Genomic DNA, 18,247 nt, shown 5'->3' with positions numbered 1-18,247 from the left:
CCCTCGAGGTGCGTGAGCACCCGCTCCACCAGGTCACGCGCCGCGTGCGTTGTTGAGCGCCCCGCTTGGTATGCAAATTGCTGTTTGTTCAATAAATTGTTTGAAACGAAGTGTTTCATTATCTGGAGACTTAACATGTATTCAAAAACTTTAGAAATTATAGGTATTAACGATATGGGTCGAAAACATTTAGGTAGATGCATTTCACCTTTACCTTTGTAGATTGGTTGAATCTTTACTAATTTTAGGACATCGGGATACACACCTACATTAATGCATTTATTAAACATATTAAGTAATATCGAAATAACAACAGGCGGAAGATAATCAAGAACATGTGTCGACATTTCATTGATATCTTTTGATTGTTTTCGTTTGATGTTTTTAAGTGCGCTTATTATATCTGACAATGTGAAGTTTTCGAAATGAAACGTTGGGGATAGCGATATAAGGTGTCGTTCTAAGTACGCGAGAGCGGTGTTTACACAGGGCTTTGTATTGTTATCGCTCGTGTGCGCGTAGTACCGGTTTAGCTGGTCGGCCGCAGAGGATGCGCGCGCGCCTTCGCATTCGCCAGCCGACACGCTCACGAGAACATCAATCGCACTACTTTTGTCTTTTTTAGATTTACACGTCTCGGACGAAATGACACGCCAGACGCGGCGGCTCATGTCCTCTTGGCTGTTGGATATCTGATTGTTAATATATTCGCTTCGCGCATCTTTTAACGCAGTCCAAAATTTTGATTCTAACAATAGTAGGTTATTACAAAGTTGCTCGGTGGCATTAGGGGTTTGTGTTAATTTGGTTTTTATTCTACCAATGTCGTAGCGTAACTGACGAATATTGTCATTGACCCATACATTTACATTGTGTCTTATTTGAGTTTTTTTTAATGGAAAATAAATGTTAAAGTAATGTTTTATTACATTTACTAAAAGTTCAATTGTTTTTGCAGGACATTGACATTTGTTTAAAAAGGAGTCCCAGTCATAAGAGTCTAAGCCGAGATAGAAATTTTTGATATTTTGTTGGGAAAATATACGTTTAAATGTATGCGTGCAAGTTGTTATTTTAGGAATTTTTAATGTCACACATGTACTTAAATGATCGGAAACATGGAAATCCTCACAGGTCATATTACATATATCTACTTTAGGTACATTTGTGTAGACATGGTCAATACATGTTTTAGACAATTTAGATATTCTAGTTGGAGTAGTTACTAATTGTATGTAACCAAACTGTTTAATTGTATACAACAAATTTTTGGAATTATTGCATGTAGTTAACAAATCGATATTTATATCACCCACAACGATCACTTTATAATTTTGAAGGGCAGGTAGGCTTAATAGTTGGGATAATTTAGTAAAGAAAATGGGTACGTCACCGTTTGGAGGTCTGTACACACACACCACAATCAGGTTCAGGCCAACGCATTCAACTGCACAGGTTTCGAATTGGGACTCTTCGGACAGGCTGCAGACTTCATTTCGCACGATGGTCACTAGTCCCGACTTGACGTAGATGCAGGCACCTCCTCCCAGCTTGGTGGTTCTGCAGTACTGGGCGCGTAGCTCGTAGTTCAGGATGTTGACGGATGTTATCTGTGTCGTCTGGAGCCAGTGCTCTGTCAGGCACAGTACGTCGATCTGGTCTTGCTGGAGTTGCAATTCGCATTCCAATTTAGATGTTTTATTTCCGAGGCGGTTAATGTTCTGGTGCACTACACGTATGTAAGTGGGTATGTCCGCGATTTTTATTGTTGATTTTTTATTAGGGAGATTTCTTCTCCCTCGGGCGGAGAAAGGGCTGCCATTCTGAAATGCTTGTATTAAGAGGCCATACATCTGTATTTAAGAAGTCTTCATACACGGCTATTGGAATGCCAATTTTGAACGAATTATACGTGTCGTGCTTTGATTTTATTAATTCGACTGTGAATTGAACATCATCACGAATTGTTTTTAAGTGTTTGATAACACTGTCAGGGGATGTGTCTTTTTCAAAGTAACATCCGTGAAAATACTTCAATACCTGAACTCCGCCTATTTCTGTGTTCTTAGCTGTGCCTTTAATAGTTAGAGATGGCTTATAGTTGCGTCGGCGGTGATGACGGGTTTGAAATGTGTGCCAGTCATTTTCGTTGTTATCAAATTTATTTACTGTAGTTAAGTCTATGTTCTCGTCATTTGACTGGGGTAGGTCATATATTATGTCTTGAGTCAAGGAATGTGGTTCATTTTGGTCAATTTTGATATAATTGTCTTGTTTAGTCTCAAGTTTCGTGTTGGCGGAGGGTGGTTGGGCGAGCTCCGTCTTGGCTGTGCGCCTGTTTGTCTCTCGCTTCGGCGGTGGCTTTCGTTGAGCTGCGAGTCGTTCCTTAGAACGGGTTGCAGCGCTGCGTACAGGCCGGGTGGGAGCGTGCGTAAGAGCGGGACGGCTAGTAGGCGTTGAGGCATTGCTCGATGCACCGGGAGTCGATGTTACACTGGTCTGGTTCTTCGGGCCAGCGGGCTTTGTTGGTTTAATTTGTTGATTTGTAGGTCCTTCACTTTTTGTCACAGTTGAAACGGTTTTTAGATCACTTATTTCGTTTGATATATCGTCTAGTTTCTTAAATATAGATGTGATTTTTTGTTCAATAGGTTGTAAAACACTTTGAAGAATGTTTTTTATTAGTTCACTGTCAATTTTCGACATTTTAAATATTTTTTGCAATAATCGTTTGCGTTAAAGTAACTGTGACGCGCCGCCTACTGCGCAAGACTGACGATATAGTGTATTTTTTTTTAAATCCAAACGTGATTCTTAATTAGTCTTTAGTTACGCGATGCGAAATATCATCATATAATAAAAAAAACCTAGATATATTAAAGGTTAAACTTGGTATTGAAAGTATGTAAGCACGCAGATAAATTTCAAGATGATTATTGAGGAGCTTTTTATTGATGTTTATTGTATTTTGAGCTACTAACATTACCCATATTAAGAGTCGCCAGTACAGAGCCGCCGTATTTACCTTTTCATACAGTTGAAGTTACGCTCTCATTTTATAAGGACATGATGGAATAACATGAAACTTGGCATGCACATTGAAGTAACATTTATGCCTAAAGTTCGCTTTCCTTGTAGTGCTAGCGGTATGCCAAAAAACGCTGCAAATTGTGTTAAAAGCATGAAAATCGGTACGATTGATCTTTAGGCCATTTAAATCAATTTGACCCGTAAAACCAAAAAAAATGAAGAGGAGTTATGACGTCATCTTTGTATGGAAAAAAACATGTTCAGAAACCTATCGGGTGTGGTATTAAATGAAAGGGCTTTTTGAGCCAAATCTAAAAATATACCACTTCAATACATTTCAGTATTTATTTTTATTAGATTTAAAATACCTACCAAGTTTGGACTTCTCCAGATACGATACCGTTCATTTTTTTTTTGTAAATATCCTCAAATTATACCTAGTGATTACATTTTAGTTTTTTTTTTAAATTTTCATTATTAACAAGTCTTCTGTAACAGTTAGACTGTTTAGTTAAAAGTAATCTAGAATCCGTCCTAAATATTCAGCTAAGCGAATAGTCTTGGACCCCAGGATCCCTTACCATCCGGCATGGTGGGTTAGTGATTCGCAAAATTTCCAGTGTGGAGTTACCAGCATTTTTATCGTACCTCATCCAGTCTCATAGGAAAAATCCTATGAACAAACTGTGAAGCTACGGGCTTGGCTGACGCCAAAAATGCTTGGTTATTTTGCTTGCCCCGGTCAAAATTTTCCCGAACACACGAACACACATTTTATGTAAATCTCTATCTTCCTTACTAAACCAATCCGACACTTCATCACACATCTTCATCTTCATCTTCATCGATTAATCGACACTGAGGGACGAGCCAGATTCCTAGCTGCAGGAACCAGGGAAGCAGGATACTGGCTCCATGCGTTTTTTTTTTTTTCGCTCCGCAAGTTTTATATATTTCCTTTAGTTTCCGTATTAAGTTTATTCAATTCCCTCTCGTTCATAAATCATGTTTACCGCCTTTAATTATATAATTATTAATACAGTGTACCTACTATTGCTTTTCAATACGTTTATTATGTAGGTAGATAATAATATATAAATTTAATTACTATTTCTTTTCATTTCAAAATCGATTTTACCTAATCGCGTTAGAAAATTGCAGTGTATATCACTAATCGTACATTGGAGAGCAAAAAATAACAAATTACCGATGAAAGGAAATACCAGGATTAATAGCTCCAACTTTATTTGTGGTGTTTGAACAATTAATTATTGAAGAAAAATTATAAATAATATGATAATAAAGCCTGACCAGTAATATATGATCACGCGCTATATTGCGGAATTTCATTGGAACTAATTTTTTCATACTAAACTGAACTGTCACCCCATACATGAGAATAGCAGCGCCCTCTTGACAATGATCATATATTTCTGGTCGGGCTTTAAAAAAAATATTGAAGAAATCGTCATTCATTTTGAAATCTGACGTTTCACGCGAAAAACGGTCGGGAGCCGATTGATGTTTGCGGCGAGCATAGGAGCCGCGCGGCGACTTTTTTGCATGCACCGGGACATACACTCTTTCCTTCTATCTCGATATAGTTCTGTGGGAAATACATATTTTCAAAATTGTTTTCTTGGGGTTAGGTAGGAGGATATAACTTGTTATTAGTATTATTTGAGATATATTTTATATAAAAAAATTGAACGATATTGTATCTGGAAGAGCCCAAACTTGGAGTTTTGATAATTATAATTTTTCTAATTTTTAAAATGTGACTGAAATATAACGATGATATATATTTATTTTGAGAATTGTCTTAAAAGCCCTTTCATTTGAAACCATACACTATCGGTTTCTGAACAAAAAAAAAACCATACAAAAAAAAAGATGTCGTCATTACTCCTGTCCTTTTTTTTCTTTTTTCTACGGTTCAAATTAATCGATCGTACCGATTTTCATATTTTCAACACCATTTGCAGCATTTTATAGACAGTACCAAATAAAAAAAATGGCGTTATTCATAAACGCGTTACTGGTCTGAATTAGCTATGAATCGTTTGTCGTTATCTGTCATTTTGTCTTATATATTTGTATGTTTTACATAATTTAACTAAATCAGGCCCGTAAAATTTTTAACTAAGGGGGATAGGCAATATACATCAAATTATATAAAAATATTTTCCATAATGTCAATATCCAGAGAGAAAAATGGGGACTACGTTTGTATGGAGAAGCGGCCGTCCCCTTTCCTCTTAATATTTAATTGTCCGTCTCTAAACAATCAGCCAATTTAAATCGAAAAAGTTTTAATAATTTCATGTTTCAGTCCCATTTTTCAATTAGTATAACTTACAAAGAAAGGATAAAACTCTGGTATTTGAGTTTTGTAGACATCTTGAGTGAATTTAGGCGGCAAGTCATCGTTGTCTTGGACTGTAACGTGAACTGTCGCATTTGTGCTTCTGGCTGGAGAACCGCGGTCCTGAAAAATTAAACAAATATATATTATTATTTTATTTGCAATTGACTTACTGACTTCATTAATTCTACAACGCACAACCAGGTAAGTAGAGGCGATGTGGCAAAAATATGATTCAATGTGACAACATTTCAAAAAGTATGGTTTAATCCCAAAATATAGAATACGAGTATATTCCTCAGTTAAAATATCTTTAAAATTGCGTAATGTCCGGTAAATCGTATGAAATAAATTAGATATTTCATCTCAAAAACCAAATCAGTTTGCTAGTGAAAAAGTCGTTTTTGACTTTTAACATAAATACAATATATAATTATGGTCCTCGTGTTACTTATGTTAATATTCCTAAAAAAACTAGTACTGTAGCAGGTAGGTAATACTAGTACAAGTATTTTAATAGTGACTGCGTCAAAATTATTACACGGGGCAGGCAATTATTATATTTCTAATTTTACGAGTATTTGATCTTTACAGTTTCAAACAAAGAAATTAAAAAGTAAGTAAAGATTAAATAAGTGCTCTTGAATTAGTGAGCGTTTGGCGAGACTCCAATGCAAATAGCTCTAAAGTCCAGCCCTGCGTTATTTTCAAACTGTTTTCAATGAACCTCTTTCGTCTTTAAGTATAATAAGATTATATTAATTGAAGTATTTTTTTCTTGGTTACAAAAATAAATAAATAGAGTGGATGCGTTCGAATTTGTAAGTATTAAATAAATAAGAAAATATTGGTTTTCTCTCACTGGTCTCGAGTTAAGAATAATGACACTTGTTTGTTGTATACCAATTAATATATCAGTCTCAATGTCTCACGATAGTTGATACTTAAATAATTAATGGCAGTCTTAGATTGACATGAGATTTCACAAGGTGTTTAGCAGAATACTTAGTAAGGAGCAATGTTTATACCAAATAGTTTTTTTATTTTATGTGTTTACTAACCGATGCAGTGATTACTATGTTGAATTCCTTATCACCGGCATCATAATCCACAGGCCTCCGCAACACGAGGGCCGGTTTGTGCGAGCTCTCGAGGCCGAAGTGGCCGGCCTCGTCACCGGCGCTGATCGTGTACTGCACGTCGGAGTTGGGAGTGTTCGGCTTGTCGCGGTCGAACGCGTGGATGCCCTTGAAGATTGTGAGGCCTAAAAAAATATATTTCTTACAAGAGTCAATGTTTTTATGCAATTGACAGAAGGGCCGTTAATCAACCTGCATTAAAGTGACTTGCGGTTGATTGCGGTTTATAATGCAGAGCGCTGCCGTAGTTGAAACCGATTCACTCACAATTTTCAATACCTAAATCATAACTCCTCGGATAAACTCATCCAGGAAACGCTGAAATTTCGTTACAAATAATAAAATTAAACAAAAGGATTTCATTCGGTTTCTGAGAATATCCACCAAACGAAGTCGCTTTTGAGCACTACAGAAATGAGTGCTAGAGGTTTCTGGAATGGAATGGTATGGTCTCGGTTTTTGCTTGCTGTTGAAAGTATTTTGATTTGATCTTTGAAATGGGTCACACCCATGATTTGTTTGAAATCGGAAACTCTTTACAATACTTCTTGTAGCAAACAATATTAAGAGGCAGCTAACGCTAAATTGTTGTATTTATTTTTTATTTAACTACTTAATTATTGAATTACTACACATTTTTACAAAGACAATTGCTATGATAAAATTCACTCGGAAACTAAACTAGATTATATTTGCCTAAGCAAATCCTTACTCAATTGCAAAAAATCACGAAACAATGAGCATGACTAATTTTCATTTTATTTCAATTGTAAGTATTGTTACCCTGCATACCACAGCAGTATAATTTAAGTATAAAATAGCTAATGATGTAGACGAGGGACGCGATGAGCAAAATTTTAAACAAAAGTATATTTTCAGAGTCATACAAGTAATAACGGTGAAACCCGCGCGATGCTCATACCTCCCGTCGCAAGTTTTGCACGGCGCGCCACATTTTTTGTTCCCTTCTAATTTTCTGGCATACGCTCCATCTTAATCGTATTATATTAGGTCATAAATTTTGGGATATAGTTATAACGTATTACCAATAGGCGTTAGTTCATCAACAGTAACACGGTATGGCGTGTCCAGGAATTTTGGTGAATTGTCGTTGACATCTTCGATGTAAACCGTCACCGACAAGTATGCGGATATCTGCAAATGAAAATTAGCTAGCTTTAGTACCAAAAAAAATGATATAAAGATATAAAACAGCAACATTCTTAGCACAACCAGCTGGGCTAAGATGGTCGGCTCTTTATCATTTGTCACCATGCCTGTCACGTTCTAACAAATATGTAAGCGCGAAAGTGACGGATATAGTGACAAGTGATAAAAATGGAACCATAATACCGCCGCAGTAGAGCTAAGATGGTCGGCTCTTCATCATTTGTCACCATGACTGTCACGTTCTAACAAGTATGTAAGTGCGAAAGTGACGAGCATAGTGACAAGTGATAAAAATGGAACCATACTGCTAACGCTGTAGGGCTAAGATGGTCGGCTCTTTATCATTTGTCACCCTGCCTGTCACGTTCTAACAAGTATATAAGCGCGAAAGTGACGGGCATAGTGACAAGTTATAAAAGTGGAACCAAGCTGCCACAGCAGCAAGCGTATTATTGTTACTTTATAATGCATGATATGATACAACATACGTCACTTTTTGACACAGTGAATAGTAAGTGAAGGTCGAATGGTAACGCCATACTTATATATTATCATGACATGCCATAAGCGCGGCTAAAATACGCGTGCGGGTGTTATGAAAACGTTTATTCTTATAATAACATGGACAATACTAGGAAGAAACAGATTATGTTAGCTATAGGCAAAACTCCTAATTACGATTCCTACTGGAAACGTATCGCAACATGTCAAATTAATTTTGAATATATTTGAGTGTTTAAAAAAACGTTATAGTTCTAGGAGATAAAATAAAGTTCAGCTCAAGGTACAAGTCTAGCGGCTTCGTATAAACAGCTCTTCAGGAGCATAAAAATGATCCACGGCAAAATGGGTTAAGGTCGGAAGCGGTATCACAGAGGTATAGAGAAAATCAGTACGGAAAAACAAAAATACAACATATAACTCACTTATTTACTTTTCATTGCACAACCTCAAAATACACAATAAGGTTGCGTTGTTCTATCATAGAGTAGGTACCTTTTTCCTAGATTAGATTAGTACTTGAAATCTCACTCGAACAAAACTTAACAAAAGACAAATACTCAACAAGGCACCAATCATCACGGTGTAAAAAGAACATTCTAACACTCACATTAGACGTCAGAGGGCTTACCGCGAACCACGTTCGACGTGTTGCCACCCTGTCACACTTACGTACGAATTTACAAGTGCGACAGAGAGGTAACACGTCGAACGTGGTTCGCGGTAGGCCCTCAGATGTCGAGTGATTTTGCAAACACTGATGTCACAGCCGGTAGCCGATAATAATGTACAATTCGTCAATATTTTGAATGCAATCTTAAAGTAATGAATAAATTAACCGTAATTTAAACACACAGATTAAAAATTATAGTCAAGTTTACCGAAACGTGATTATAATTTTTAATCTGTACGTTCTTAAAAATGACGCTCCATCTTTTTGTGTTAATTGTTACGTTATTTTTACTCTGCGAATCTATACTTAATAATTGAGTTTTGGTATCTTCCGTAGAAATTACTTCATTCGTATCTTTGGATTGGGCTTTACTATAATACAATACACGATTAATTGTGTTATACGGTGTTTAATTATCATCTAATCTAATTTGTGTCGTCTAATTAATACATTTATCTATACGTCACTTATTCATAATTTCGGTTTTTCATAATGCGAAACATTTCAGAACACTGTTCCTTTTGCTGTATTTACTGTCGCAAAGAAGAGGTAACTTCACTGGTAGAAACTTTTTGCCGCGCCGTTTAACTCACAAAACGTTTTATGAATCATATTTTCCGACACATTCAGTTCTATTTCTACGACTTTATGGTTTACATTTATCTGCACCTTGATAGCTAGTTTTAGCAAAAAAGCCCAACGGTTGGATTAACTTATCTTTTCATTACTAGTCGTTTTCATTATGACAGATATAGCCGTAAGTAAGAAAGGTGTACTTTGTCCCAGTTTTCTGAAGAAGATTTTAATTGTCCTTTTGGCCTTCGTTGTTAATAGTTCCATTTCCAACGAAAGTGATTGGTAGAAAAGAGGTCATCCTTGATGCTGTTATCTTTGTAACAAAGTATTTTGTTTAATTAAAAAGTTGTATTGTGGTAGTATAGGAATAGGATATATCAAGGAAGTATATTTATACATGAAATTATATTGCATATTTCCAGTTTCTCTTTCCAAAACAAAATAAAATATTCAATAAAGTTACTACCTAATAATAGTTATAATATTTATCGACTTGTGAAACAATGAAAATTAACTAATATTATTTAGGCTTTTTGTTCTTGCTAATTGCATTAGATACCTTTGACCTTACCTGACGTTTACCTGGAATTGACACAAGAATTTGGATAAGTCTAACATTGTTATCCTATAGTTTTATTCGTAAAAACAACTATGTTATTATATTAACTAAGTAAACGATAAATAATTGTTTTAGTAACTATCAGCCTTCTGTGTACGCGTTGATCAAATCAAATCGTGACAGAAAGGATAAAATCTTATAAATAATCATGAGCACTTGTGTAAGATTTTACTCTAACACTGTATTTTATTCACTATACGAGTATACACTCGGCGTCACGGAAATCGCACACCCACGCGGATTTTCGTTTCAAGCCGTTATAAACCTTATGTTGTTGGAGGTAAAGTATAAGTGTGTGGGTTCATTTTAAAGAGGATTTAACCCTTCATTAAAAAAAAATGCAACAGTTACTGAAGAGTAAAAAAGGTATGTGATGTTGTTATATTATGTTGTTATGTTATGTCGCAAACCATATTATTTGTTTGGATACGACTAAGTAGAGCTCTGTTTTCATTGGTATATCACATTACGTGGTTAAGGTGCAGTAGGCTCAGTGAACGGAGTTTTTGAAAAGTTATAGCGCTTTTTCAAATCACAAATTAATTAGCAATCTTGAATCCTTTCTCTAGGGACTTCGGCGATTAGAATCCTGAGTTTTTGACTTTCGCTTGATGGAAAAAAATCACGAATAAAGGTCTAAAATGTATTTTAAAAATGATAATAAATTTTGCACAAAAACGAAAAATATTAAATATTATTTCTGAAAATAACTTGAGGCCAACTCAGCGATTAGTTATTTATTATTAAAACACACAAATAATTAAAATTCAAAACCATGATATCCGCGGTCCCGAGCATGCACATCCATCTCGCTTACGCTTACGCTCAGTGAGAGCGAGAGAAGAACTCGAATCTATTGGGCCTTAAAAGAGCACATTTTCAAACGGTGAGAAAAACTACCAAAGTCAATTTTGCAAGGCGTAGCTAAGTTAGAAAACAGTGTTTTGTACTTGAGAGCTGCTAGATGTAAACGTACCTACATTACTAAAGCTTTTCTAATGTCATTGGCGATCTTTGTTTACGCTAAAACTTATAGCCTTACCACGACTGCCTTGGCAGTGTCAAACTGACGTGTCGCTAACGTCTACGTAACTAATATGCGAGTACCTACAAGTGAGACGCATATAAAAGTGAGTTAAGCACACGCTAGCGAATATGTCGTAGTCAAACTGATGGTTGCCGTATAGCTATATAGAGCACAGTGCTTGATAGGACATTGTACTAGATTAGGATTTGGTATAAATATGTAGTACCGACGAGTAAGTTCGAAAACCACGAATTTTTACAAGACCTTTAAGTCTATTTTCTGAAACAGCTTAAGGTACCCTGTCGGTGATTAGAAGGTTGTCCATTAATTATCGGACACCCGGTATATGCATTCAAATTTATGAAAATTATTAAGTTATTAACATTTCGATGTTTCAAGTTAGACACGGGCTTTATTAGACTTGGGCTTAGGGCCTGTTTCACAATGTCCAAAGTTTTGGATAGCTAACTAACAAAGAAATTAACTGCCAGATGAAAATATCTAAAGTTGTAAAGGAGTTCGTGTCATCCTCGATGAAGCGCAGATTTGTCAAATCTAACCTTTAATAACATGACAAAACGAGTCAAGGCACGCGTTGTCGTGAATTAGTTAAATGTGGTTAAATGAGACGATCATTTATTTTCACCACACCAACCAAACGTTGCATTTTATCCACTTGTGGGGCAAAGTAATCAGATGCAAATTGTTAGTTGTCCTTATGGTATACATGGTAGAATTTACTTATAAATAATGATTTTGAATGATACATTTTTGATTACATTCATTTGTATTTGATTTGGTTTGATGTTTTTGGTACCTATTTCATTCATAGTTAGTATTTTCAACATGTTGGCGTGGTGAAAAATTTTGTGATTCATTGGGAGGCAAAGCTTGCTTAACCCTCGACACACTCAAAATTCCAGGTCGCGTCAGGTCACGTGACCGTCAGTCGCGTCAGGTCACGTGACCGTCAGTCGTGTCAGGTCACGTGACCGTCAGATTGAAAATTCGTTAGACGGACACGTGACATCATGGTGACGTGCAAATTGAATGTCATCGAAGCCTGGTTACTTTTGAAAAATCGTATCTCATTCAAGTGTGACATTTTATTTTCTCCATAATTAAAGTGTCAAGTGTCATAACGGTTAAAGAGGTTTAATCTTTGTTAATTGAGTTGTATTATATCTTTGTGTTGTTGGGTGTCCATGATTGTAGATACTCAAATTGTTTCTTACCAAAAAGTTAAATAACAGAAAAGAAGCGTGATTGTTTTACTTAATATTATGATGGTGAACGATTCATTAATATTTACTGATTGTGTCGGTTGTAGTCCTGCTCACGTCTCATGAATTACTCTGTGTATGTTATATATTAACACTAAAATTCGCATTTCAAAATATCTTCCACACTCAAATTTATTTACGTAGGTAGGTACGAGTATAATAGAGAATTATCTCTTTTTTATAAAACTGCTACTCAATTTCTCCAAAATATCAAAAATGCACAACGTTAATATTCAAGTTTTCACTTCTGCCGGCACTCCCGGAGTGCAACCCGTTGTTTTTTTTAATACTACGACGGTGGCAAACAAGCATACCCGCCTTATGGCAAGCCTGAGCTATGGTAAGCATTCACCGTAGCTTATGCACGCCTGCAAGGCAGGTTTTATTTCATAACATAAGTAAATATAAAACATTTCAGTTTTGAATCATGACATACTTTATTGTTGGCAAATATATTTTTATTTAAGATGCTTAATATTACTTTACTTTCTTTTTTATTTTATCTCAGAATCTTGAAGGTGCTCAGAATATGAATATCGAATGTAAATAACAATACATCAGAACGATCCAAGTGCAAATTATGCAAATAATGTCGGTAAAGACGAGTTCACACAGTTCATCGCCTCCACTCAAGTTTATGGTGAGACCTTTACACTGCCACAGATTTACGAGATTGTATCGCGCACGACTTTTACGTTCTTCTATTTTTAGACATTTTTGGTTTCACAGACCGGAAAAATACAAGTGCTATTATCATTGTACTCTTGTACAGGGTTTTATTTAGTTTCGTCTTTACTGGTGTCTTCATAATCGACCCATTTTTAGGGTTTCGTAGTCACCTAGAAACCCTTATAGTTTCGCCATGTCCATCTGTCCATCCGTCCTCGGCTTTGCTCCGTGATCGTTAGTGCTACAGAGCTGCAATTAAGCATGGAATCAAAATGGTAAAATAAAAACTTAAAAAATATATTTACAGTACATATGGGGCTACTTTATAGCACTAGTGCGAGAAGTAGCATATTATGTTACTGTGTCGAACATTTAAAGGGCCATATGTACTGTAAAACGTTGTACGATACATGTGCGAATAGGTAATTCGCAACTCGTGTCGATTTAAAACACTCCCTTCGGTCGTGTTTTAATTTATCGCCACTCGTTTCGAATTTCCTATTTTTCGCACTTGTATCGTAATGTACTATTTTAGGTACCTCCCAGACAAAATGTTTTTTTTTTGTTTTGACCCTATAGAGTAACGTTGGATAGGTATTTGAAAACGAATACGCGTGTACAACAACCATTTTTTGATAAAGTTAATATTTTAGGAAATAATCGCTCCGAAAGACAAAAAATGTGTCCCCCCCCCCTCTAACATTTGAACCATGGGTCAAAAAAATATGAAAAAAATCGTGAAACAAAAGCTTAGTTTATAATTTCAATAAAACTAAAAACAATAAAACTATAGCGAACATGATCGGTCTAGCCGTTTTTGAGTTATTGCAAAAATCTTCTCGTCTTAGTAAAAAGATGTAAGTACAAAGCGCTGCGAAGGTACTTCCTTATGCTTGTTATTTACATGATATTTATTTATTAATAGCCCTCGTTCGGCCTGTTCTGACAGAATGGTAACTACGAAATCTTTGAAAATGTGCATACCAATGTCTGGTGACAATGTTTAATTATCATAATTATTCAAATATCAAATATCAAACATTTATTCAGCAAATAGGCCACAGGGGCACTTTTACATGTCCATTTTTACAAACAAAAATTAAAAAAAAACAATTACAAATATCGAATCTATGAAATAATAAATACTTTATTAGAGATGTACTTATACTGTCTCTAAATGTCAAACAACACAAAAAAAAACTATGATAAAAAAATAAAACCATAAAATACTAAAATTCTTTAGAGATGTATAAGTCTCTAAGTGTCAGAGATAAAATATAAAAAATATATTAAATTATCCTTAGAGATGTAGAGGGTCGCCAAGGCTTGAATTCTTATATAAATAATTAAAAGACAAAAAAAATAAAACAGACAAGAACCGAATGAAGTGTCTCACGTTAATGTCACTCAAAAGTAAAGTTACATACTTTAACATAACCTGTACTCCGTGTAAGCTTAAACAGACCGGTCTCCACAAACAGCACCCGTTCACGAGTATGACGTGTATCTCAGCCAGCCATATTCATTGACTTTTTTCTCTCTCTGCACCAATTGTAAGTGTCTCTGTTTGGCCCTATGGTTGACTGGTAGAGAATGCCATTTGGCATTAAGTCCGCCATTTGTGCAATAAAGTTGTAATAAATAAATAAATAATATACTCGTAGAGAATCCGATGTTGGTCGATGGTTGGTGTGTCCGACTGAAATTTACTAGGTATTTGATACTATATAAAACGACCCGATTCGAAAATTAAGACACGTCTAAAATTTCCTAAAGATACGATATGGATTGGATATCTCAGTGTCAAAAGTGGCGTTTTGTTTTAAGAAACTTCACTTTTGACACAGACATAGGTATCTAATCCATACAGTATCTTTAGCAAATGTTTGACGCATCCTAAAGTTCGAATCGGGCCGATAGTCTTAATAACATTTTCCAAAAATTAACAAAGCACTTAGTTAAATGTTACAAAATACGATAAGTTTCTGGACACATTTTAGAAATGTTTTGTAACAATCTACGCAATAGAAGCTGATCTTAAAAGTTTTTTTTTTAATTTATATGGAAACCAATCAGTCATAAAAACATATCAATAAACGGACAGACAGACGGACAAGACGAATCTATAAGGGTTCCGTTTTTTTGCCATTTGGCTACGGAACCCTAAAAATGCAATACAAATGATGTACCACTACAAAAGGAAAATACAACAAAAAGATCTGGAGGTTCATAAATTCTAAATTATGTGAACTGAAATAAATATAGTTATAGCTAATGCAAATTTTTGTATCGGATAGAAAAATAACTGATATCTGTGCTTATGTACTAAAACAACTTACGTTTAACTATATTTTTTAGACTAGCCAACGAACACAAATATGGATGCCTCAAGGTGACTACGACCGCTCTGTCAAGCTAAGAAGAAGAACGACTTTGAAAGTAATCTACTTCGAATAGATGTTTATTATAGTAACTAGGAACTCGTCTGAAAAAGGTATACCTGGAATAGTTTTTAACTGAAAAACTAATACGAAACAGCGATCGAGGGCGTAAGGGGGTGATGCGGACACAGATTATTAACTGTCCTAGTCTACTAAGATTAGCAACAGAAAGTAGCTAATCTTAGTAGACTAGGACAGTTAATAATATTTTTTAGAATTTTAAACAAAAACATAACGTCTAAGTATATCCTGTATAAGCACCTGTTCTATAACTTAACGATTTTAAGAAAATGTTTTGAATTTCAGTATTATTATATTTCCTTGGATTTCACGGGCCTATAAATCCCGGTCTTTTGATAGGCTTGCGTGGGGATATAGATCCAACACGTAGAGGCCCCTTGGAGAGCTTTAATGTCATGTAGAACGCCTGCTGGAACCCGTTCACAGGCGCAACAATAGACACCCATGAACCGGTCGCAGCAGGCATTGGGACTATTGTAGTAAAAATGAACAGTATAACAGTCTATGGATTGAAGTTTGGGAGGACAATGAGACTGGGTTATTGCAAAGACGTCCGGACACCTGCCATACCAATGTTTCCACTAGTTATCAAGGCAGGCGGTGACTCGCCGCCCACTAGATGGGCCCCTGAAAATGCCATCGTGAAGACGACCAGGAGCAACACCGGTGTGAGCGGCTCAGGGGTGTCGAGAGGTGTACGCCGCTTTCTACCCAGTGGCTGATAACAGCCACTGTGCCAACTCGCGTCTTATGCAAGTTTTCACTTCCACCCTTGGAGCATTTAGCTCTAACGACTCCTCTCTGGACGGCCAATGAAGGCAAGCCAGAGCTGAGAGTCCTGCGGGTCCCCTTGGGGTCCACTCCGACCGACGAAGACACGCCGGAGACGGAGACCCTGACCGACTCTCGGGAGTACTCGGGTCCGTGGGGTCGTTACTCCCCAACAGCTCGCCACAAGCTAATTATATTATTATTAATATTATTATAATTATATTATTATTAATATTATTATTTATTATTAATAATAGTATGTATCGTATTCATGTAGACTTAGTAGGTACTTGATTGCTACCAACCCCGTCTGCAGCACATTATCGTCAATCAACCCACATTAGGGCCCACATCACTTTACCACTCAGACCCGGATTCACTAAATTAAAATCAGGCTAGATTTGGGAGTTAACTAAATTGTACGAGGTAATTTGGAATACCGTTATTTTGCAATAGCTAAAAACAAATTGTAATTGTGTATACATTGGATTAGTATTCGTTACCCTTACGTGTTACGAAATATGCTGTAATTTGCAAGCAAGTTAGCGCAAATTGTAAATTGAAATCCTCCAAAAATTCAGGCAGTGAAAAATATTATACCTTCTCATAAAATTGAAATATAACGTAATACTGTTTGCAGCAACACGATAAATAGAGCATGATTAATTCATTTTATTTGTTGTTAACGTTGTTTACGGACACTATGTAGAGTTAATAAATTCTACATTATATTTTGACATTTTGTATGTTAAGGTCAAAATTTGAAAGCTTTTCGATAAGCACAGTCGTCCTCCGGATAATATTTTGTAACCATTAGATGCGTTTTTTCACGAGTTAAATGTATCTTAGTTGTTTCGAAATACTAATACCTAACTAATTTGGAGTTAACGCATTGGTGGGATTGGATTATTCAATGCTAAAAAGGAGGCTTAATGCGTCCATCACAGTGATACCTTAAGGCTCAGCTGAATCTGGTCTACCTACACCTGATTAAGATAAATTTCAAAACTTGCTTTAATAAGACCAGGCTTAGATCTACATATTTTAGCATATCAAAGGTAGAGATAGTCCGAGCTAATTTCAGTCGCATTAAGTAAGTAATCTTAGTGACACTTATCCAACAATAATTATGTCGTTCACAAATTCAAGGTAAACAAAACGAGTTGAGATAAAATGTTATACTTGTTGCCTGCGATTTTGTTTACTTGAAAAATTATCGTAGTTATTTTAATTCTACTAAATAAATAGTCTATAGAGGAAGTTTGAAGTCTTCCACAATTTATTTTCGTGAACATACATAGGGGCAAATCGGTAATCCATGAGCGAATAACTCGCGAACGCGAAGCGGCGCGGGTGAATTCAATCCTTTGATACCTACGGAAGTGTCCTACGTGGGCGATCTCGTTGTGAACGCGAATGCCGTTGGCACGCCGCGCCGCGCCGCACCGAGTTTTTCGCTAACGTAAGCCACTGCGAGGACCTCTTTCATTGGCCTTCGTTTGGTTTGTACTGAACGCATCACCAATACGCCACGAGCCAAAAATACATTGACAAAGAATTTTTAGGAATATTTATGTTACTTACACGTCTTTACAAACATTTAATCAAAAAGAAAAATATTCTCCTTCTCTTTAGCTTTGATAGGCAAACGCGCACGTTTTTTTATGATATAGGAGGCAAACGTGCAGCGATTCATCTGCATCTGATGGTAAACAATAAAATTACCGTCGCCCATTTATGAATAATATGATTGAATATAATTTAATGTGAATTCCTACTTAGCTTATTTTTTTTATGTAACTTAGTTTTGGCCAATATTTATTATTTGAATATATTTGTTAGCATGTTGGCACTACATAGATATAAGAAGTAAGGCGATTTATAACGAAGCATAATTTGAACGAGTCTCGCTGTCTCCAAATGTCCCCTACCACATCATTAAAGGCGCGGCCAGACAACCAA

The 18,247-nt window shown here is 35.9% G+C and overlaps 1 protein-coding gene across 7 annotated transcripts in view; it reads right to left on the bottom strand.

Annotated features, from left to right (window-relative positions):
• Positions 1-18,247, bottom strand: part of LOC133516128 (cadherin-89D) — a 95,907-nt gene that overhangs the window by 13,222 nt on the left and 64,438 nt on the right. For all 7 annotated transcript variants that reach the window (XM_061848877.1, XM_061848876.1, XM_061848875.1 and 4 more), the window contains exons 5-7: positions 7,581-7,689; positions 6,457-6,659; positions 5,390-5,518 (exon numbers count right to left, since the gene is read on the bottom strand). In XM_061848877.1, coding sequence (XP_061704861.1) covers positions 5,390-5,518; positions 6,457-6,659; positions 7,581-7,689 — 441 coding nt within the window. The remainder of the gene's footprint in view (positions 1-5,389; positions 5,519-6,456; positions 6,660-7,580; positions 7,690-18,247) is intronic.

Source organism: Cydia pomonella, chromosome 3 (assembly GCF_033807575.1).
Source record: "Cydia pomonella isolate Wapato2018A chromosome 3, ilCydPomo1, whole genome shotgun sequence".
In the NCBI taxonomy this organism is placed as follows: Eukaryota; Metazoa; Arthropoda; class Insecta; order Lepidoptera; family Tortricidae; genus Cydia; species Cydia pomonella.
The sequence above is the reverse complement of the archived record's forward strand: the minus strand, read 5'-3'. Positions and strand labels throughout refer to the sequence as shown.